General features: G+C 40.6%; 1 protein-coding gene across 2 annotated transcripts in view; it reads left to right on the top strand.

The window, feature by feature from the left end:
• The window catches only part of UVSSA (UV stimulated scaffold protein A), a 54,932-nt gene extending 33,156 nt beyond the window's left edge, over positions 1-21,776 (top strand). For both annotated transcript variants that reach the window (XM_086464337.1, XM_086464338.1), the window contains exons 8-13: positions 4,987-5,161; positions 6,382-6,534; positions 11,412-11,595; positions 12,451-12,562; positions 17,461-17,644; positions 21,578-21,776. In XM_086464337.1, the coding sequence (XP_086320463.1) occupies positions 4,987-5,161; positions 6,382-6,534; positions 11,412-11,595; positions 12,451-12,562; positions 17,461-17,644; positions 21,578-21,671 (902 nt within the window). In that variant the 3' untranslated portion in view covers positions 21,672-21,776. The remainder of the gene's footprint in view (positions 1-4,986; positions 5,162-6,381; positions 6,535-11,411; positions 11,596-12,450; positions 12,563-17,460; positions 17,645-21,577) is intronic.
• Positions 21,777-23,791: the final 2,015 nt, after the last annotated feature.

The following is a 23,791-nucleotide window of genomic DNA, read 5'->3' as shown; positions in this document are numbered from 1 at the left end:
TAGGTGCCATTTGGTCAATTTAAACAAAAAAGGGGATTTGAGCATTTTTATGATTCTTTCTAAAAGCTGCTATTGGAACAATTTGAACCCAGGTACTGTACTTGTGTTAAGAGTTCTGCTGCTCTGTGTATTTTATTTAAGAAGAATTTTGCTTTTAAAACTGCCCTTAATCCCGTCTATGACTTAAAACACAAAACAGAAAAACCCCACCCTGACACTGAACAGCATCCAGCGAGGGCTGGCTGTGCGGTGACTCTTGTCTATCTTGTTAGGAAAAGCTAATTTTATAAACAAGTATTTTATTTTTTTTTTAAGAAATCCACGGTAGAGGTGGTGTTACTGATGCCGTAGTGTATTTACCTTTAGCCATTTTCCTGTTAATAGTTTAAAATAAGAAATCAATGGGAAAATATTTTGTTCTTGTAACTCTTAAGAATTCCAATATTGATCTTTTGGATGTGATTTTATCTATCTAAATGTCACGTTGTCCATTTAGCTCTCGTGCCTTTTCTGTGTGTTGCTGACTGCTTGTCTCTGCTGGTCGCATCCTCTCCCCCTCAAACAGAACCAGTGTAGTGAATGAGCAATCATGCTTTCCGTAAATGTCATAGGAAAAAATTGGAATAAAACTAAGGTTTCCCGAGAACTTTTAATGAATATGCACATATTCTCTCTGAAGAGGAAAAAAGGTGTGAGACATACCTGCTACCTTCTGACTTTGAGGCAGTTTGTAAATAGTATGCATACAAGTGCTCTCAAAACTGTTGCTTTAAACAATGCTTTTCAGAAGGATATTCTTGTCATTAAAAAAAAAAAAAAAAGAGAGGAAAAAGGCAATTTTAAATGCTAAATACAGTCTGAGCAATTCTATGTTACAGATACAGTCGATGACTTATTTTGCTCAGCTAACCTTGCTCATGCCAAAGGGCTGTTTGTTTGTGTCTGTTTCTATCATAAAATGAAGTTTACTCTTCCGAATTGTAGTGGTTCTAAAGTGTGGTTATAACAGAATCTTTTGGGTTAATTCTGTTTCGCTTTGATACAAAGCATCTGAGAAGATCTTTTTCCCTTTCTAGCCTATGACAGGAGCTGAGATGGAGTCCTATCCTGCCCCCTTTCCAGACACATAAAGTTAAAATTGGTCCCTTAATATTTCCCTGAAGTGCTATTTAAAAAAACATTTTTGTGGGGGCACCGTTATCCCTCTTGAGTGGCAAGTCCACAGCCTAATAATGTCACGAGTTCATTTCTTTTGCTGTTTAGCCTAGATATTTCTCTGATTACTTCCATCCTATTATGCTTCATTACAATTTCCCTTATTGTTGGTCCTTCTGCTAATTTCGAGATCCTTTTCCAATGCACAGATTAGTCCTTTAAATGATTTTTTTTTTTTAAACAATGTTCTCTAAAGCCTCGTTGACTTTGGGAAGGGAGGTTAGGTAACAAGGTGAATGTGGCATGTTCATTGCTTCCATCAGAGTACGTGCCTGGGGCATGACTAAGGGAGGAGTGGTGTCAGGCATGCTCTGCAGCATCACCAGCCAACAGCAGGGTGGCCTCTGTCAGGCCACCTACAGCTGGTTGTAACCTCCACTCTGAGGACATGAAAAAGGTGATCCTTCTTTGCATCCCCGTCCGTGCTAACTGCAGTTCCCAGGAAGCATTGCCAGCTCGAGCAGCGCTGCCTGTCAGGATACCCTGCCTCAGGAATGTGAGCCTTGGTTTTGGGGTGTTTTCCAGAGGGCAGAACAGGGAGTTGGGGAAGAGCTGGGTGTGACACTGGCTTCAGATTGTGGTGAATGCCTGTTTGGCTTTTTTGTCCCCACTCTGCAATGCTTGCTGCCTGCAGACCTGCGGCTGGCTGGGTACTTGCTGAAGTCTTTCCGGGACAGCCGCAGGACGGGCACTACTGAAATACCCGCTCTCAGATGTGTGTTCACTCCTGTGCTGCACCTACACAATACTCCAGTAGCCTTTTTGTAGGAAAGGTGGAATGCATCAGCCTGCCAGAGCTGGGCCCGAGCTCTCTATGGATATGGGAAAATACTATCACACACATGTTGAATCACGGATATACTTGCCTCCCCTCAACCCTTTTGTTAAGATGGTCCGTATTTCTTTGTCATACACTGCATAAGCAGAAGGAATGAACTGAGTTGTGGGACAGTGAGGAGAAGACAGGGAAATCTTTATGAACGCTTATTAACTGCTGATTGCTAGTTGTCTCTCATCCTCTTTTCTTCTCTAGATCCTATTTCCTTCCCTCTCTTGTTTTGAAAGGGGCAGATAAACCATCTGCCACAGTTGCTGATACTGGCCTCTGCCCTCAATCGACTTGCCCTTAAAATATTTTCCTTCATTGTTACCAGTATAGGCCATAGTAGAGACAGACGTGGGGTCTCAGATGGTCTAGAAGAGTCCTCATCATCTGAGTCTCTCTCTCTTGTCTGAAGTCTGTTGTATTAAGAAGACCTGGGAATGACTGAAGGAACCATTCACTGTACGCAGCAAAATTTAAAGGCTACACATGCACGTGTGCCAGACCCACCTGGGTGTCTCCTTTTATTTCCCCTCTCCTTCTGAGGGGCTCTAGCTTTGTGGATTTTGAATTGGGATTATTGGCTCCCTCTGGGGAGAGGGTGTCCGGGAACTGGGTTAAGCAGGGGGTTGACAGAGCATTCTTCTCAGTGCCCTGAGCTTGGCGCCTTGGAAAATGAGGAGGAGATGTCATTCCCTGTGCAAGGACGCAGCTTCTGATCTAGGGACTGGTTTAGACCCGTATGTATCTAGGGGGTGGATCTAGAAGGTTGCCAGCTCAGCAGCTTGACCTGTAGCTGGAGTCAGGCAATGCCTTCTGTGTGGTTACACCCCATAGGTTACAGGGAACGTCTGGTACAAATGAATCAAGGTCAGGATGAATTACTGCAAGACCTTATAAGGTGGAAAGAAGGGGCCAGGGCAAGTTGCTCTGATTTTATTTGTGAAAAATAGGTTTTTCTCTGGAATGGAAATATTTTGTGCACCAAAGCTACCTGCTGCTATGGGTCCTGCAATTTCCCGCTCAGAGGGCATGCATGTCATATCACATTAGCTTTTCCTTTTTTTAGTTGATCCCTTCTGATGCATTTAATGATTAGCAAAACAAATTAGCAAAGCAAGAATATTTGGGGATACAACTTCAAGGCTGGCTAGAAGTGGGCAAGAGACTAAAACTCCCAGTTAAATAATGGCTAAAACATGTCAGGTAAACTCAGGTCATTTTTCATAAGGTGGGTGTGATATTTGCTTAAAATTTTAGTCTTGTGAAACCATGGCTTTTTTGTATTGATTTGCGGGGAGGGGCTGGGGGGGGGGGCATGGGCCTTCGCATTTCAATCAGGTTTTTTTTAATAAAAAGGCTTTCTGATGGGGAAAATGTCGTCTGTTACATTAGCATGAGGGATCACATCTTTCCATTTTTAGCTGTTGTTGGCTGAAAAATTCTTACGACTGCCAGCTAATAAAGTTGCTTCTGTAGCTCGGCGGGTAGAGGCGTGTGCTGTCTAACTGCTCAGCCTACCTAATTGCATCATTACAGTCCGTGCTGACTGTCTAATCTAGTGGTAGAAAGTAATTAAATTGCCCCACCACTGAGCTGCTGGTGCTGAACGTTAGTGCCTGGTACTGCCTTGCAGTGGGCTTGTTCCTCAGGTGTAGCTCAGGCATTTACTGTCTCTTGAGTGTACTCTGTGGGCATATGCATTGCTTCTGCCTGCACTTAGATATTTTATCTTGGCAAATTGTGTGTTTTAGTGTCTGTGAAAGAATGTTTTCTAGATAATTCTGTTTGCAGATCTATTTAGGAATTGAAACCCAACTATTCTCAGTGGTGCTGCCCCTTAACAAATCAGGAAGGAAAAAAAAAAAGCTGTTTTGTTTTATATTCTCAGCTCTGAAGGGTCAATATGGTCGCTGAGAATCATCAAAGAACAGGATCATGACTCACACACTTTGTTTTCTCACTGGGCATGCTTCCCCGCCAGCTGTGCTGGGTGACAATGGTTCTTGTTCTTGTCAGTCATATGTCACAGTGAATCCCCCATCCAGAAGTGGTTTCTCTTTGCTGTAAGAGTTTTAGCGGGACTTATTGCTGAGACAGCACAAAGAATTAGTCTCAGCACGCGGGAGGATGTGGATGTATGCCTTTCCTCTTGCTTTCTACTGCTCTTAGGTGGCTTTTGGGACTCTACAGTAGTGCCAGTAGTTACTTTCTGCTGTTTTACCTTGATGTAACATTAAGTGCAGATGTGACACTAGCAACTTGTATACAAAAAGCAGTATCGCAGTTTAGAGAGTCACGTATTGTTAAAATCCTTCTTTCCAAGGTAAAGTAGAATCATAGAACCATAGAACAATTTTGGTTGGAAGAGACCTTCAAGATCATGGACTCCAGCCTTTGTCCTAGCTCTATCAACACCACTAAACCATGTCCCTAAGTACAACAACTACCTTCTCTTAAAAACCTCCAGGGATGGTGACCCCACCACCTCCCTGGGCAGGCTGTTCCAATGCCTGGCACCCCTTTCAGTAAAGAAATTCTTCCTAATGTCCAGCCTGAACCTCCCCTGGTGCAGCTTAAGGCCATTTCCCCTTGTTCTATCACTTGTTACTAGGGAGAACAGACCGACCCCCCGCTGCAACCTCCTTTCAGGCAGTTGTGGAGAGCGATAAGGTCTCCCCTCAGCCTCCTCTTCATTCTTTGTTGTTGCACCATGTTATACAAATTTAAAAGTTGGTTTGCTGTAGATAGTTACTCAGTATGTTTCTGTTCCATAGTAAGAAAAATTTTCACAGGCAGAATTATCACTCAGTCTGAGTGGGATTGATGTCTAATGCAAACTGAAAGCAGTAAGACGTGTCATCAGCATCCTGAGCTGTTTGGCCCCACTGTGAAGCATCAAGGGTGGGAGAAGTGAATTGCTCCTAAACATCAAGGTGTTTTTGCAGGGCTAGAACCCCAGTCACCTCCAAGAGCACTGGTGGGGAAGACGTCAGTAGGACCAGCTCTGAGCTCCCGCGCCCAGCTGAAAGAGAATGAAGATGAACTTGACCCAACCTGTGCAGCTGCCACGCTGAAACTTATTAGAGACAAACTACCGAAGCTGCCACCTCCATGTGCCAGGTTATCTTTCTTTTAATTCTTGTAGAAACCGCTTGCTCTTACTTGTGTTAGTTCATTAGCACACAGAAAAGTGCTCATGAACTAGGCAAACTGTTAAGGCTGTTGTGGCTTCATTTTGAATTTACAGTTCTTTTGGTGAGATGTGTATTCACTGCTTAGTATTTGGAACCTTTTACTGTTCCGTTGGTTTAGGTTTTATTTGGTCTAAATGGTCTCTATGAAAATACAAAGTGTTCCCTTCTCTCCTAACAAAAAAAGCCCAAACATCCCCGTTTATTGGGGTAATATTTGATTTGCAACTAAACAGAACATATCCTAATCCTAAATTAGAAAGTAGTTTCAGCAGTCTCTTGGGTCCTAGTGATTTACACTGTCAGTGCTGCCTGGAGGCGTGTTTTACTGATTCTGAAGACGTATTTGTTGCCAATCCTGTTCAAAGATTGGTGAACCTCCAGCCTTGTCTAGTGTTTATCTGTGATTTGTGGATAAGACTGGAGTAATCTACTTGGTGGTGTATTCCTGAAAAGACACTTCCCAGGAAAGCCCCCAGAACCTAGCAAGCGGGAATGTAATGTCAGAAAGAGAAGGGGGGTTGCTTCATTAGAACCTTGGAGTTTGAAGTGTTCAGGTGTATGGTTTTATTTTTAATCTTTAAAAAGTTAATGTTCCAGTGAGGTGACTGAGACCACTTGCAGCTCTATCAGTGGATACCAAATGTCTCTGTATTAGTACTGTGGGTTTTGAGGACTAATGAATTCTGTAGTGGTGTTGCACAATGACTATTACAAGTCTGCAAGAAGGAGCTTTATCAACAAAAACAAAGACTTTGCAATCTGCGTGACTGCCATGCAAACATGAGCATGAGTTTACAGTAGCAAGATCTTTCTAAAAACGGTTTGCCACATCAGTAACTCGTGTTACAGTACAACGTGTATGATCCACTACTGCCCCCGTTAGATCTGTAGGCTTCTACACCCATGGGATAATAGAGTATATCTAGCTTTAGCTGAATGTGCTTAATTAAGCTTCATGGTGCAGTGTGCTGTAGTTAGTGTGTGGTGTTATGGTCTGTGTCTTATACGGTCTGTACCTTTACCCTGTAAAGTTAGTTCTAGTCCTAGATCTAAGATTAATACCAGTGTCGATGTTAAAATCTAATGAAAGAAAAGTTGATGTGATCATTGCTGTTCTCTATGACTTTTCATCAATTTTCTCCCCAGTGAGTCTGCAACTACTGAGCCAGCAGCCTTGGACGAGCCTGACAGTAAGAGAAGAAAACTGGAAGAAGAAAGGGCTAAAGCTCCCCTCATGCCTTTTGGATTAGATCTTCACTACTGGGGGCAGGATCAGCCAAGTGCTGGGAAGATTCTCAAGTAATGCTCTTTTTCTTTTAAGACAAATTAAACAAATATATAGATTTACTTGTACTCAGAGGTCGTGCAGTGAGGCGACTGCTGTTTCTTTTGATAATTACTTTTCTTCTTTCCCTTGTGTGGTAGGACCCATAAACAAAGTCAGAAATTCTACCTTTGAATGTTATTTGTTTTGAGAAGTTGTGATGCTGATTAAATATCCTTTGATGCTTCAAAGCAAATTTTTTGGTGCTGTTTTCATGTTTGTGTATTATTTGCAGCATGGCATCACTTACTCCAATTTAAATTGGTACCTCATTATGCAAAGTGCTATGCAAGTGCATGAAAGACGTTCCCTCTGCTGGAGACTTTACAGTCTAAATAAACAGCAGGCGAGGTAGGAGAAAGGCTGGGGAGGTGTTGGGGGTATTTTTTCTGACTTTATGGAGTGGTAGCTGAGGAAATTGATATGCTTGTTCAGTCACATAAGACGTAGGTGGCATTTACAGGATTTGAGTTTGTATCTCTCGCTTTCCATTCTGGTCTGGGAAGGTTTTGTATTTCTTGGACATGAAGCATTGCTGGCTTAGGGAAAGCTGTAGCAATGCCAGGGAGAAAAGATGGTAGGTATACAACAGAATTTATTTCTAGCAGTCAGTTTTTAAAAGTCCTTTTTAGCACTAGTATTTTTTATATGAAAGTTGGGATGCAAAGTCTTCCTTCTATGCATAGATGTCATCTAAGTCCACCAAACTTTAGCATCATACCTGGCTTGAAAAAGGCAAAAATCACTGACTGTCTGGGTTGCAAATCAACCTCCTATTCTCAGCAGTATTTCTGTATCTTAGTTTGTCGTCTTACCAAAACAAACCAAAAAATCCACCCCATAATCACAGTGTTAAGACAGCATTTGCAGAAAGGAACAAGAGGAAAGCTTTGCCCCTGTACCTGATTGCATAAAAAGCTGAATATCTTTGAAATTACTGAAAGCCAGTGAAATTTGATAATAGTGCTTTAACACAGTTACTCCAGGCTTTGGGTTCTGTCTTATGTGGTCTAAGCTCTTCAAAGCCTATAAAATGGTTAAGATTTTCAGCAGGGCTTTAAGAAGCATTTGTCTGTGATAGTGCCAAAAAGGTAGTAAGGCTTTATTTTACATTGCAAATGAGTTATTCAAGTCATAAGTGAAATCAGAAGCATATTTCACTGCCTGTCTGCCTTGTTTTATTTTTATGCTTTCCAATAAAAATAGAGGGCACACTTTTGAACCTTATAGTCTATAACTACAGATATACCAATTTAACTTAAGATAATTTAAGTAACTCTGCACACACCATAACCATTGACCTGTGGGCATAAAATATATTTATTGAAAAATTAAGGAAGTCATTGGCCAACTCCTTTAACTTTTCTGTATGCACACATGCTGTCTCAATAAGATGCCTGGGAAAAAAAGCAAACCCACAAACCAGACAACACATAGGGAATGTGTATGGAATTTGAATTCTTAAAATCTGAAGTGGGAAAGGCTTTCCCCTTCACCTGTTTAACACTACACTTGCTTAATTACAGCATTTACAATAAGTTAAGATTTTGATAGTGGGAATGTAGCTACCAGGCAGATACCTTTCTAAAGAAGTTTTGTTTAGCTGGTAAATGGTGAAGCGCCACCTTCTCTAGAAGGTCACAGTAACTATCGGCTTCATAAAAAGTTTGTGCAGAGCCATTTTCCTACTTCTGCCTTCACTCACACAACTCATTAAGCTAGTTTAAGAGCTCTTAAAAGTTGATAAAGCTGTAGCAGTCCTTTTTGGGGGAGGGGGGGCAGGTTGTAGAGACTGCTATGCCAGCTTAACCAACTATTTTGGATAGCATGGGCTTCCAAACTCATCTACCCTCCTCCTCGAATTACGTTTGCTTACTCTTGGTGTCAGGGTAAATTAGCTGGTGCAGCACTTCTTGTGACTGTGACTGGGATATTTGAATTGGCTCACTTAGTGCGTGCTCCGGGATCTCTGTGTGCATCATACTGGCTTTAGAATTTATATTTATTCTCGTTTTTGATAAGCTTCCTGTCATCTTAGGAACAAAGTTGATATAAATTTGTTGAAGAGAGCAACATTTTTCCAGGAGCTGGACTTTCTTTTAGATTTCAGTTAACTGTTCCTTGTCTTTTATTCCTCCTGATGTCTAGCTGTGTAATTTCCATTAAAGCCTCTGTTAGTTGTCTAGATCAGTGTGATCTATGAGTGTGCGTGGAGTGTTGATCTTCTTGTTGATTATCTGTTCCTCTTCTGATCCATCTACGGAAAGTTTTTTTACTTGTCACATGCATCATTTTTTCCAAACAAGGATCTCATGTGCTGCTTTTTTAAAATGTTGCTTAAATTACAACAGCAGGAAATCAGAAAACTTTGGGAATTAGCACTGCTTTGTTCTTTTCTCACCTGCATGCAAGTCATGCTGGGAGAAAATAAGTTGTATGCTTGTAGGAAACAATATTTATGAATATCTGTGTAGGCATCAGGCTATTTTAAGTCCTGTTCCCAAATATTGATCAATGATATATCAAGTAAAACATAACTTTCTTGAGACTGGTTGGATGCAGATTTGGCAGGGGCGGAGGTGGGTGGAAAAAATATTAAACAGCACTTTTTCCTAATGGGAAAGGTTGGTATGCACAACTGTTAAATGCTCCTTCATTCGCATGTGACTATAATTTGATAATTTAGAGGCGGGGCAGAGTTCAGACCACCAAAGGACGCTAGAATTTTACAAAGAGATTCTGTAAGGCTACCTCGCACGTGGAAATCCTGTATAGTGTCTTTGTAGGAATGCTTTCCCCTCCCTGTGTCTGTAAGGTTAGTAACAGAGAGCTAGCAGTCAGCCTTCTTTTCAGGATTGTGTTAAAACTAAGCAAACAAGGAAGTTATTTCATTCTTTTATTTACTGTCTGTTGTACAATCTTACTGTGTAATTTCTGAAGCTAAAATACTGTACCATTCAAATGGTTAACTAAACTCATATTGGTATATTATAAAGATTCTTAGAGCTTTTTTGTTTAGGCTATAGTTTGGAGGATTGTGTGAAACTTCTTTTTCTGACCGAACCTTGTGGAAACGTATTACTGTGTTTAGTGTTGAACTAGCCTCCGCTATAACTCTTGCCTTTATCCCCTAATTTACTAGAAGAAAGTTATTTGTACTTTGTGGCAGGTTAGAATTTTCTGGCACTAGTGAGGTATATTGAATGAAGAAATTATTGGATAACATGAATCTCTTTAAGAAGGATTTTACTTGTTGAGCATTTTTCTGATGACTTGGTAAATCATAGTATGGCTTTGATATTGCTTAATCTAGTTCTCATCCCTTTACGTAGTTTTAAATGGTCAACTATTGCAGTAAAACCAGCAGCTATATATGTTGTAGGTTGTGAAGGTCAGAGAATTTCCTCCACCTTTTTTTTCCTTGTCATCTGCTGAAAACTTGCTTAGATAAAATTCATCAAAATTCTTTGGGCCACTAAAGTAATTCGTTAAGTATTGGCTTATGTGCTTTGCCGAATTGAGATCGTTGCGATTAGTGAAGCCAGTGTTCACGTCTATATGGCTCGGCAGTCTACAGAAGGCAAAGTCTCAGAAGTAGGAATTGCATCCAAGGATATTAATAAGTGAGAGGAATTGGATATGGATAGAGAAAATCCTCTCAAATCAGTCTGGGACTGATTGGGTGGAAGAGCTATGTGGCAGAAAGCGATTGTAAAGTGTAAATTTTAAGTCCTTATCAAGACGTCTGTCATCTAGGAATCTCTGTTTTGCTTGTAATAAGCAGCAGACATGCAGGCTGGATTTTTTTTTTTTTGCTTAGTTTAGCTGTATTTTTTCTTTAACTTCTTATTTCCTTAAATTTGGCATGGGGTGGTTGTTTAAGTCATCTGAAGTTAGATATCTAAGATGGAGCTGGTCACCCTAATTTCTTTTCATGATTGAGAGAAAGAAACATTTACCATCAGAGGGACAGTCATTGCATCCTAAGATTACCATCTAAAATGAGTCAGGTAATTACTCTCTGGGGTCGCCTGTTTCTCATTATAGACTGTTGGCAGCGTAGGGTAGCTAAAATGAAATGGTATGAATACTGTTGACAAAATTTGAGAATACTACGTCACTCAAGGGTCCTTTTTCCCCTTCTTTCCCACTCTCCATGTCCACTGACATGGTGCTAATCTTCTTTGTGTATTTGCCTGTATATGTCTGTAAATATAGGTAAGATCTCTAATTTTAAAATAGATTTTCAGTGGATTAGCTTAATTTTCCTAGAGAAACACCCCAGAAGTTTCTCAGACTTATGGACACTGTGTAGGAGAACCTGGAAGAAGGAATCTCTGTAAGACTCAGCTGATAGTTTGCTCTTTTCCTTGGTCTCAGTAGATTGCAACATATTCTGACTTCAGCTCCTGCTTCTCTGCTGCTGCAGGAGTACAGCTACCAGGAATAAGATCAGACAAGTTAAGATCAAACCGTTTCCTCCCTGATCTATCTTCTGTGTTTAATCATAGAAGTATTTTGTTACGAAGAATGTTAACTACAGAATTACAAAGTTACTCACTGAAGCTGGGTATCGGATAACTGACTGAATGTCAGACCATGAACTAGAGCCAAGACTTGTAATAGGTTAGCAGGTTAAACAAGAAATCAATACTAGGCAGGCTTTGGTGCTATTTTAAAAATGTCTTCATAATATAGGGGTCGTAAGGAAGAATGGTAGATTCCTAGGTTTTTCTAATTCACTAGAAAAGCTTCCCTGCCTTTTACATGTAAGTTTAGCACAGGATGAGACTGGCATCTTTATGAGCTTTCTTACAACTTTGTGAATAATTTTCACTCATTGTTTTCCCAGATTTGCTTCTGAGCATCGATTTTGGGCACCCAGTGAAGTAGAGGAAGAGGTGGAAAATAAAGAAATATCTGAAATGTTAAAAACTAGATATATAACTTTTGCTGGCAAGTTTGAACCGGTGAAACATAAATGTCGAGCACCGATGCCTGATGGAAGTCTGTGTGAAAGGCAAGATCGGTTTAAGGTGGGCACCAAGTTACATAACTTCCAGGAGGCATGCTACATGGAGAAGATCTCATTAAAACATGTCCATAAAAGTTTACTTCACACTGTAAATACAGCTCAAGGGAGTGGAAGAAAATTGTGTCTGGAGAAGGTTGCTGTTAATGTGTGCTTTATGTGGGAAGCATCCTTTTGGTAAGGAAGCTGTAAGCATTTAAGGAACTCTCAAATATTTTTGGCGTTCATCACAGCTATTTATTACTGTGATATATGACTACCTGGCAGTAAAGCAGAGATAGTTAGTTGGTTGCCGAAAAGTTTTCCTCATTTAGAGGCATATTTGATACTATCTGGTTTTAGAAACTGGGGTGTTTGAGGGGCAGAGATTTTATTTACAAACTAGGTTTTATGACAACTGAATCCTGCACAGCCTCAAATTGAGCCCTATTGAGCAGAAATACTTTGCTTAAATGCTTTGACTAATGTCTCTGTTCTTCTGTTATCTGAGGTTGAAGGATCTGCATGCACTGAAATACTTCCAAGTGAGATTGTTACAGAATAGGGATGTAGTGTGAACAACAACATGCGACGCAGCTTTGATGCCCTTGTTCCAGACTTGGCAGGATGTGGTAGCTGGCCTCCTGAATTCGGATATTCGTATCACAAAGAGCTTATTTATTCGAGATTCTGAGTGTATTGAACACGTCATGTTTATGGGATCTTGATGCTTTCTAAGGGGGACTGGGAATAAAATCTAGAGTTTTGTCGCTTGATTCCAGTGTCTGTCTTTAAGCTATGTTGAATGACATGTGAGCATTTTCTTTTCATTCAGAAGTTTTGAGATTTTTTTTTTTTTTTTCCCCCCATCTTTCTGAAGTGCCCTTTCCACGGAAAGATAATTCCTCGGGATGAATCTGGGATTCCCGTTAATGCAGAGGACAGAGCCAGAGAAGAAAAGATGCGGTTTGAGAAGCAAGCAGCTCAACCAGGTTTGTCTGCATAGCATCTTAAAAAAAAAAAAAAATAAAAAAAATAAAATTAGTATCAGGTAGATGTGGGAGATAAGCTTTAAATGTAAGCATAATATATTTATTGTATATAACTTTGTATATATATTGTATACAATTTTTACAATATCTACAATATATTTACAATCTACACAATAATTGTGTTTATTGTATCTACATTGTATATATATTATATGTTGTATCAGACACAGTGTATGTACAAGCTGGACAACAGTCTCGGCATGCAGTTGGACAACAGATGCCACAAGCTATACGGAGGGAGGGAGGGAGACGATTCTTTTGTTGCCATCGGCGCAGGTCGAGGTCCACAGAACTGGATCATATTTCAGTTTTGCTCCTGACCACATTCCCTCATTTAAATTCCTGTGGATCTTAACTGACAGATCATTTGCAGTGATTCTTGCTCATGTGGTAAATATGGATGCATGTGTGCACAGAGTAAGGTTAACATTGTATTTGTTCTTTATTTGCAATAGTTACCGCAAAGTTCCTAACACTTCTCAGACAGATGAATTATAGCCTTTATCTGAAGGAACGTGTTTATTAAAGACAATTAAACCTGTTTCCTGTGAAATGCTCAACAGTAACTGTTCTCATGCTTTTGAAAAGTTGTCATCTAGTCTTGCTGGTCCCTAACAGTTGTGATTTACGTAAAATGTCATGATAATGTTACCAGGATTCGTGTGTTACCATGAATATTGGCAGAGTGTTTTTTTGTTCCAATGCAGGAACTTGCTTTTCCTATATCTATTCATATCTATCCTATTCTGTGTTTCTTCTATCTACTCACTCACTACTTGTGTTTTAGAAGGAGAATTCTTGGCCTTGTTATGCTGTGCATCTGTGCAACATCACTAGAAAATACTCTGAGCTAGGGAAGCCCTTACCTTGGGCTTTACTTTATCAGCATGTAATTGTTTACATGTTGCTGTGCAATACTCAGGATTTTGTTTTTAAACAATAGGGAAGGGCAACAAAACTAATGGCCTTCTCCTTGCATCCTGGCCGCTGCTTTCAGGTGGAGAGAAGGCTCATCTTTCCCCAAGACTATTTGGGCATTTCTAGCCAGGGTAAAGCTCTGGACTGTTAGGTAAGAAATACAGGCAATGAGAAAGACAGCAAGCAATGAATACACAGGCAGGAAGACTTCTGAGGGGAGTAAGAGACCTTTTTTTTGCAATAGTACAACTAAACCTCATTAGTGATGGACAGAAGGTACATTTTCGGGGGCGACTGCAACCAGGAAGCTACTAGAAGTTGATGGACTGCAAGGGAAGACGAGAGAGAGAGGGGTGTATCCAGCAAAGACATAGTGTATAATTAGAGGGGACAGATTTGTTTTCAATGCTTGTATTTAATTTGCCTTCCTCCAACAGGTCTTAGTTTTTTCTCTATTTTAAGTTATTTATTCTAAGTGAGCATTCTGCATTCTAATGAAACTTGCCTATAGGCTTTATCATTTTGATAACTTGTAGTGTGCTCCCTTGAAGGAGTTAGTTCTCTCTTAAGCTCTGACTGACAGTTTCAGTCATACATATTATTAATGAGGCTACTAAACCTTCCATGAAACCCCTCCAGAGCATAACAAACAATTGTTGATCTGTTATCCAAAAAGTTCTGTGTCAAATAAATGTGCATTTGAACATGCACCTGACCACCCAGTTTCCTTTAATTCTGATTTGGCCACCTTGGAGTGACTCTGCTTGGCCATTACCAGCACCCCACCAACATAGCAGTTACTGAACACCTTCTCATGTCTGCGTGTGGCGAAGGGCTACGTTTGCAGGCACTTTCCATCCTTGTCCAGCTGGAGTGAAGTGCTCTAAACTGTCCTCCAGCCAACAGCACAGGCCCAGCTGGTCTGTCACAGCAAAACCAGGGCGGGGTGTGGATGTTGTGCTAAAAAGGAAAGTTCCCAACTTAATTATGACAAAATAAAACTATCAAGTTAAACTAGTAGGTGTTCTTGAGGGACTGGTTTCAAACTAGAAACTAATACTCTGGTACAAAAATCACTTGCACTGAGAAATATTGATTTTTTTTATTTTTTTTTTTTTTTCTGTGAAATTGCCATTGCTAGAGGCTGGACATAATATTTATTTTTATTACAGTGTCAGCTTGGTGTTCTTAGAGGCTTCTCACCTCTGGCCCCCAAGGATGTGTATGTTAGTCCCAAACCAGCGCTGATATTGCTGTATGGCATTATTGTATGCCGTTGTTAAGCTGAGATGTCATACAAAAGGTCCATCCCGCCTGTCTGGGGAGATACTGACCACGCTGTGGCACTTAACTTATTGGACAAAACCATACAGGTTTCTAAAGCCATATGTATACCAGATGGCACGAAATACTGTTATCCACTACTTTTTGTTGCTTTCTTTTTTCTGTGCCTCACTATTTTTATATTTGTTTTATAACATATTCATCAGCTTATTAAAATGGTCTTTTGTTTGTTTGTCTTGGGCTCATGGTTTCTGGGGGTGTTGGTTGGTTTGCATTGGTGTGGGTTGGTTTTTTGGGTTTTGCTCTTTTTTACGAAGGACTTGAAGCAAGTCTGAGTAGTGCTGCTATGGAAAAGATACAATATCCGTTCTGTACAGTAGGTGCTTTGGTCTTAATGACTGACAACATCATTCGCTAATGACAACAGTTTGAAAAAAAAAAAAAAAAAATTGAAAAAAATATTAAAATTTGGGGATCAGTTGCATGGTTAAATTGCACCAGAATTCTTCCTACATCTTTCTTCTATTGGATGGTAGGTTTATTTTTATCCTTGTGTGATTGAAGGGGAAAACAATTATGCAAAAGTAGTACAGTTTGTGTGCTGACAACTATGTTTGGAAGACACTGTTGTTGCTGTTATGGAGTGGTTTTTAACTTAGTATAAAATTTTAAACTCTAGCTAATGTCCACAAAATGGTGCTTTGGGCTTTTCAGTCCTGAAACAATGGATCGGGTGGGATTACACTGACCTGCTAATCTGCAGTGTTCATCCTTTTCCAATAGTTCGCACACAGGAGCAAATTAAGTGCCTATTTTTTGTGTCAACCCTGAAGAGTATCTGGTTTTTCAGCCCTTAGTGACTTGTTAACAAACAGGTATCAGGACAGGCTGGTGAAGGCAGGCCGCTGGCCAGTCAGATGTGAAATAGCATCTCTTTACTAACTACAGTATTGATTCCCGCCTACCCTTGCAAACTGTGTAATTTTCTTTTCCCTGCTGCTAAACTCAGTAACAATGTATGAAGAGCTTTAGGGGCCCATCAATGCTCAAAAAGGCTGCTCTTCCCTGGCATTCTATTGATTTTTCTCAAAGGCTTTTAAATTGCTCCTTCATTTTACTCAAATGCTCATTTCATCTCTACTGGATGCCGGCATTTTTTCGTTGTGTTTAAACAATTGCTCCATTCACTGGGTTCCTAAACTGTGACGCCTTCTTATTACTGGGAGATAAACTGTTTAGACAGTTTTCCTTAATCTTGGATTAATCGTTCCTGTATCTGAATTGTGCTGTTCTGTATTCCTTCACTTCAAAAAAAAAAAAAAAGTCTGTGAGGTCTTCTGATTTATCAAGTATGTGTGTTCTGTTTTCTCCCTCTATGCTTCTCCTGCTCAGTTCTTGCACAGCTTCATTTTCCTCGTGCTTTTTGGTGTGTTGAATTTTAATCAGTCCTTGCTTTCACTTATCATAGTAGTTCAGATATAACCTTTCCTTGGAAAATTGCTCTGGTATTCCTAAAGACCATCATCTTAAGTGAGGACGTTGCCTCTGACCTTCCTGAAATGTTGTTACGAGTATTTGTCACTCTTAGTGACCATCCTGGTGTATAAATGAAATTGTATAGTTGTTGAAGACTGTTTATTTTTCTATATCTATATAGATGTCGAATAAGGGTAGTAGATATTTGGTGTTACAATTTCTGTGGGCAAGAAAGGCTGACTGACATATGGGAAACCATATGACACATGATTGACAATTACTGGTTGTTAAAATACAGAATTCTGATGTTTGTGCTGAGTTTGGACCATGTTATTCTTTGAAGGTGATACTTGCTACATTTTTTTCCAACCCATATGCTCAAAGTCTTTATAATGCAGTGCCGTTTTTCTAAATTCCAGTTGAAGAAACCCGTCCTCAAGAGGCATTTTTACTTTCTACTTTGTACTATGTTACAGTGTTCTGATATGCCAGACTCTACACTGAAGGTGAAAGACCACAGCTTCCTCAAAGAGCTTACAGTCTAAATTGTTCATGTGTTTTCCTGTGGTGGCATCTGTGACCAGAATCCATGTACAGTGTATGGTTGGATTCTGAAGTGTTAAGGTTTTGATAAAACTGTAAAACAAGTTTTGGATGAGATAAATGAACTCCTGTGCTATTGTCAAGAGAAGAAACTTGATTTAGATAATTAAACTGAGAAAGTGTGGGATACTTAAAAAGTAGTATCTTTTTCAGATGCAAAAGAATAAATTCAGAATTTATTTCTGGAGATAAGTTCCTCAGCTACACTGTTGTCATTTTATTCAATTTCTAAGTAATAAGCACTGTGTTTGTCACCTCTCCTACATGGAATAGTTTCCTTGGAATTTTGCTGCTATGCTACTGTGAAAACCTGAGTTAAGTCTCCCTACAGAACAGTTTTATCTACAGCAGCTAATAATAGATACTAATCCCAGACTGGAAGGGCTTTTTCATCAAGATCTGTCATTTTGGCTAACTGCTTTATCCTCCCCTTCCTTTGTGTATCCAGCTTACAGCACAGTGCCCTCACATAGATGTGGCAAGAACCCGTGCCTTAGGAGGCTGCACATTCTGCCTGGGTTTGGAGTTTCAAAGTGCATGTTTTTTCTTTTAAACAGAGTGGCGAGATTCAGAATTCATGAGAGAAGTTGAAGCAGCTACAGGAGTGGATCTTGGTTCCTCTAAAAATAATGGAAAAGGAGAGAAAAAGAAAGGGAAGAAGAAAAAATACCCAAATCTGACAGACCTGAAGCAGCAGGCTAACACTTCTCGTTCCCGGCTCGAGAAGAAAGTCTTCAATAAGTAAGATGCTAACGTTCTCTAAAGCCTGTTAAATTGCTGCCTCCCTTGGTTTCAATGGTACTTTCTGTTTCTACATGAGCACCGCTTACCAGACAGCTTTCTTCTCTAACTGCGGGGCAGGAATGCCTTCCATATCGCTGGAGGGTAACGTGTAGCAGGTACTGACGACCAAGGTTATTTCTTTGAGGAGGAATTTCAGCTAATTTACAGAATTTCCCTATGAAAGATTTTTTTTTTCATACTTCTCTTTTTTTTTTTTTTTTTGATCCTTTAATTGCTGTAGTGGCTTCTCTGGATGATCATTTGTTAATCAGATGGACGGTACTTTCTGTGTGCAAAAGGCACTGGATCTGGAAAGATGACGTGATCAGAATGACACAGCGTCAGACACGCTGTAGTAGCACAGATGGAGTAAAAAATGAAGTTTTTCTTTTTGAAAGCCTAAGATGGGCTGTCCTGAGCGGAACTTCGATTAATAAAAGGATCTGTCAAAACCCCTTGGCTTTTGCCATGTAGCAGTGTCCTCCTGATGGTTGCCCTCAAGCTTCTGGTCTATACTCAGAGACCTTCCCAAACTTTTGACTGCTGCCTGGGCTTCCTGGGTATCTTCTCTCACTCCTGAATTCTGTCTGGGCCTGATGCAGTGCCTTCCAATCCGGTACAGACACCCAGGGATCCCGTCCTGCATATTATTCCGTGACACACTGCCGTTGCATTTTTCTCTTCCTTTAGTGAGAGTGCATTCCGTTGGTAAAGAAAAATATTTTGGTCCTTGTTCACTTAACCCCTGCTGTCTTTTGTAAATATCAAGGACTGGAACCTGCTGCAGATCTCTCTTCACTGTAAAGGTTTGGAGATAATTATTCCCTGTACAGGACACAGTATTCTTCCCATGATGGTGCTGTTTCTGTACATCTCCCTTTCCTCCCAGCACAAACAGTAGTTCTTGGCCTACATTTAGCTCAAGGAGAAGCTGTTTGGATTGACATTTAGGCGTGTGGAACAAAGGTGTGTCCATGACTTACGTAGACATATGTGAGTTAGCTTTAAAGCCGGCACGCTAGCTCAGGTGGGAGTGGGAGCCTACCAACCCACCAAGCTGAATGGGTTTTAGAACGTATAGTAGCTCCATGTGTCCACTCTGTTACACCATTTCAGATATCTAGTCTTGGTTAGATGTGGCTGCAACATAAACTTGCCTAAGCAGGCTCTGGTCTTTATCAAATGGGAAGCAGCTGCAGCTATTTAAAGAGTTTCACATGTCAAAAATTAAGTAGTGAAAGGAAAGTGAAAAGTGTAAAGTTGTCAAACCAAAAAAGCAAAATTATTATTATAAAATCATTAGTGGGGGATTATTCCCTAAACATACTGGATGAGTTGAACAGTATCCAAGCACAATATTTGTTTAAATTCTATTTTCTCTTTTTCAGACGTGATGGTTATAGTAACAAAGCCAAATCCACATTGCTTATAGCACGTTTTCTGTGCAATTCTCATGTCACCCGATCTTAGTTAGAAGTCAGAGACATAGAGTTCAAATGATCAGAATTTCGTATCAGCTTTAGCAAAATAAATTTTAAAAGCTGGTTTTGGTTTACTGGGGTTTGTGCTAATGATTTTGAGTGTGTGTTAGTGCCAGGCATAGGGAATCAAACCTGTCATGTTTTTAATAGGTTTCATGCTTTGCAGCACTAAACAAGATGATAACCTTGGCTCCTTATAACAACCCCAAATTACTTGAAATGTATAGGTGATAAACCCAGGCTCGAATCTGCCAATAAAGTTAAGTGAAATTGCACACAGATCATCAAAGTGGGATCTCATTTCATTTACAGTATCGCACAATCCAGTGGTGCTAATGTAAAAGCTACATGACATGAAAGTGTCAAGGCCACTCTGCACTGCTAAAGGCTCACTTTTCTCCTACCAATTAGGCAATATTTAAAGTGCAAAACCATGACCACATTTTCCTTACTCTGGTAACTTTATTGGCAGAATTTTGTTAAAAGTAGTCCTCTTCCAAGGTGTTTCTTCAGAATGTTTGTTTTCGTTACAGTCACTGCTGAGAAAATCTTTAATCCCACCATTTAGAAGCATTATTAAGAAGTATCCTCTGTTTTCAGATGTTTCAAAATGGCTTTTGAAATGAAGCCATTACAGAGAGCAGTTGGCTAAAACAGAACTCTGCTTGCCTCTGGGAGAACCACAGGAGCGGAGCTGGAGTAGTGTGCAGGGCCTGATCCTGAAAAAGGCTGGTGCACCCTGCCAGGTGGATGTCTTGCCTTCACGTTACTGCACAGCACCTGCAGAAGCGATAAAGGCCACATAGAGTCTAACAGCAGTAGACTTGAAACCATCCACTTTGTGTGATGGAACTTGCTGACTGCGTTTCTGATGTAGAAATCAAAGGAGGCATCAGTCAGTGCAGTGTTCCGAAATGGGACATCGTCCCCCAAGCCAAGCCCTGAGCTAGTGTACCTCCCATGTTGGCAGAGCGTCCAGGTCTTTACAGAGATGTGTTAGGAGATAACCTCCTTCTTCATAGATAGAGGCAGGGTGACATCTGAGCACACCTGCAACTACCAGCCTTGGATTTCTGAGCTTTTGTGCTAGAGGCGCCTGAAGTAACCAATAGAACTGGGCACTCTAGAATCCAGTGAAGAACAAAATTCCCTAGGCAAGATGCAGTCACCTGTGCACAACAGCTACCCTAAGTTTCTGTGGGGGCAGATGTACACAACAGAGCGTTCTCTTGACTTCTGCTGCTGCCTTTCTTCTGCTGTCTTACCCCTCTGGAATTGCGAACCTCTTCCTCTGCCTTACCGGTTAAAGGATACCTAGGCCTGCGCTCTCTGTGCCTTTTATGATACTCTCCTACTCCTGTTCGTGCTGTATAGGCATCATTTTCCTCACCCTCAAAATTTCATCTGCGTGATCTTCACTCAGAAGATTGTGCAGGGAAAAAAAAATAAAAGCATAGTGGTCACTCCCAAAAGAGAAATCTCCCAGTAAAGATGGTGCCCAGAGGAAACAATGGCAGCAAATAAAGAGCAGCAACTGGGAGCAAGCCCTCATCGGATTTAGGAGCACCAGAAAGCTTAAGAGCTCCAAAGTTCATTCCTTTATTTCCTTTTCGAATCTGACGAATGCTCCAGAGTCACCTTCAAGCACAGCGGGCGCTGCAGAGGGCTCGAAGGCTTGCCCATCATAAGGCAGCAAAGATCCCATTCGCCTTCAAGATACTGGACAAGATACTGTCCTGACTGTGCTAAGCTCGAAGCACTGAGCTGTTCTGCAGCAGTGATCTGTCTCTCTGTGTAGAGATACGTGACAATCTCTGGTGTCTTCCTAAACTGTTGTTGTGCTTGTCAGTTAAAGAGCTGCTGCTCAGGAATGGGGATGCTGCTGGGGTGAGCAAAACAGTCTTACTCTGCCCACAGCTGACGATTTGGGGTTTTAGTAACCTATGAAAGGAAGTTAACATGAACTGAACAGCAACCCCTTCCCTCACAAACACATTCTGCAGGTTGGATTTCATGAAGGTTTCTGAGTGCTAATTTTTTTGGATCCTGTTAGATACTTTTAGGGTTTTTTTTTTTTCCCCTGAGAGCAGTTACATGCTTTCGAAAATCAAATTTGCGATGTGTGACTCTCAGAAATAATGCTAGGAGGGTGGAATGCACAGCTGTTAAACTGAAAGACTTTTAATTTGTTTACTCCTGTTAATAAAATCGTTGCTGAATTAAACTATTTGTATTGCTGCAGCTAATTTCATTAACAAGACAAATTTGTTCAGCCTCATCAGTGCAGTGTTCAGAAGCCTCGTTGTGATGAATCATAATTCATTTTCCTCCCCCCCCAACATTCATAAACATTCACCGAGATTGTGTAGAATCAACATAACTGTTTTTATTTTTTTTGTTTCTCTTTCAGAGGTGCTATGAAACGAGTGATGAAAGCAATGAACCGAGTGGACCAAAGAAAGCATGAGAAGTTTGCCAACCAGTTTAACTATGCACTGAATTAAATTGTTAATCATCTTCGCCCTTCATTTTATTACAAGAGTGCAACTGCACGGAACCTTTATCACAGATCATCGTATTTACACTAAAATAATGTGCTAGGTGCATTTTTACTGGGGTAATTTTAAAAATAGTTTTCAACTTTAACTTATTTGATAATGGAAGTTAATTTGGGCAATTTAATAAGTTGATAATTATTTGAAATGTACATGAAATAGGGCATATTTTATGACTTGTACATACTCTGTGTAAATGTTCAGGTTTTGATGTTTTTTTCCTTCCTAAGGGACTCATGTAATTTATATGTCCTTTGCCGACTTGTGTATTGTAATTTTCCTTCACTTTCATGCCTTGGAAACAATCAAGATTTCTACTAGAGATGGCAATGCACGGAGTATTCGCTCAGCCTGTTGTTCTAGAAAGTGTACCGCACCAAGCAGCGCAGTGGCTCCTGCAATAGCTCTAAAGACCTCTTGTGTATACCTGAAAAAAAAAAAAATCCAAATCACCACCTGCCTTCAGATAACGAATGGAGTAGAGTTTGATTTCAGCAAACTGAAATCCAGGAACTAATTCCACCCTGGTAGCTGTGGCACGGGTGGAGAGGCTGAAATGATGAAGGTCATCCTGGTCTGCTTCTTGTCTTCCCAAGGTGGTATCCCAGTACCTTTCAGAACCACATCTGGAAAGCACGTTGTGAAAGTTTGTAGATACACTCAGAATGTGCTGCAGTTTAACTGGTACCAAAAAGCTCCAGTACACTGTGAAAGTATGAGGTTTTAAAAATCATTCACGTGGCATACTGTCCTAGTGAACTGCCTGGCTTGGGTCAGTTAAAATTACATCAGGCTCAAGCCTGAGTGTGTGTGTCTAAGGATCCAGCTACAAACACAGGCATCTGGACTCTTCTGACTCCCGAGAGTTCACATCCATCCATACTGAGCCCGAGCAGCTGGATCCAGTGTGGTTTGTTGTTACGGGCTGGGTGCTTAACCAGATGTGCCAAACCTGCTTTGCTGGCTGTAGTCGTGCCTCAAGCAGAGGGAACCAACCATCGACCAGCTGTGCTCTTGTAAGGTTTCGTACAGCTTTATGGGTGAAGGAAAGCCGGGGTCTGGAGGAGGTTAGAGTGTTTGACAATCAGTTTCAAAGCAAACTGAAGAAGTCTTCTGTAAAATACTGAATACAAATGAGAATGGGTTCTCTGCAGCTCTGGCTTAGCCACTCACCTGCTGGAGGTGTGTCCTCATGTAGCAAGAGACTGTAAGAATTAAAAAAGGAGAAAATTCAAACTCCTCAGTGTAGCTTCTGGCCACCTCAGACAAAAGCTAATCTACAGTTCTGCCAACTACCTTTTGCTTTGCAGAAGTACTGCATAGGAAGTAATCAGTGCTGAATCTTGATAGTTTCTCTTGAAAGAGCTCTGCAGTGTGGAAGACATTTTCCTCATCGACACAGGTATTTAGAAGATGTACTTCTAGAGTACCAGAAATAAAATAACAGAGAGACAAAATCTCAAAAGATCGCTCCTGCACTGGAAAGTAAAGCTACTTCTACTCTCAGTCAAGCTAACTTGGCAGTTAAGGCTTCAGGTGAAAATATAGGTAAGGACAGACCAAGCTCATCACTAGGTCAGTTGAATTAGCTGCTAAACTGATTTTATTTCTTATTAAGCATAAAGACACACACACAAATAAAACACCAAAAAAACCCCCAGCAAACAAGCCCAAGAACAGCAGAACCCCGCTCCTCTGAGTGTAACATAGATCATTGGATGCTGGGATCCCAGAGGGGTCTAAATGAAACTGATCTTGGAGATTTATCATTCAGAAGAGCCACAAGGGTTGTTGTGCCACTCTTCCAGAGATTCCTGAGCCTGCACGGACTGAAGGTGTTCTCCTCCCTGTAAAAACAGTGGGGAATTTATATTGTGCAATGACACTTAACCCTTTGCTGTGAACATGAGATGTCAGCGCTAGAAAATTTCCAGCAAACAGCAGGTGCACTTTACTCTCTGGGGTTCCCTTTTTGGGCCTTTAGTAAAACAAATTAAAAAAAAAAAAAAAAAAAAAGGCAAAAAAAACCCCGCCCAAAGACTGAGATTGGAAAGGGAAACGGTAGAAAT

This window comes from Leptosomus discolor, chromosome 4, assembly GCF_034619465.1.
Source record: "Leptosomus discolor isolate bLepDis1 chromosome 4, bLepDis1.hap2, whole genome shotgun sequence".
Lineage (NCBI taxonomy): Eukaryota > Metazoa > Chordata > Aves > Leptosomiformes > Leptosomidae > Leptosomus > Leptosomus discolor.
Note: the sequence above shows the minus strand (reverse complement) of the source record. Positions and strands in the feature narration are given on the sequence as shown.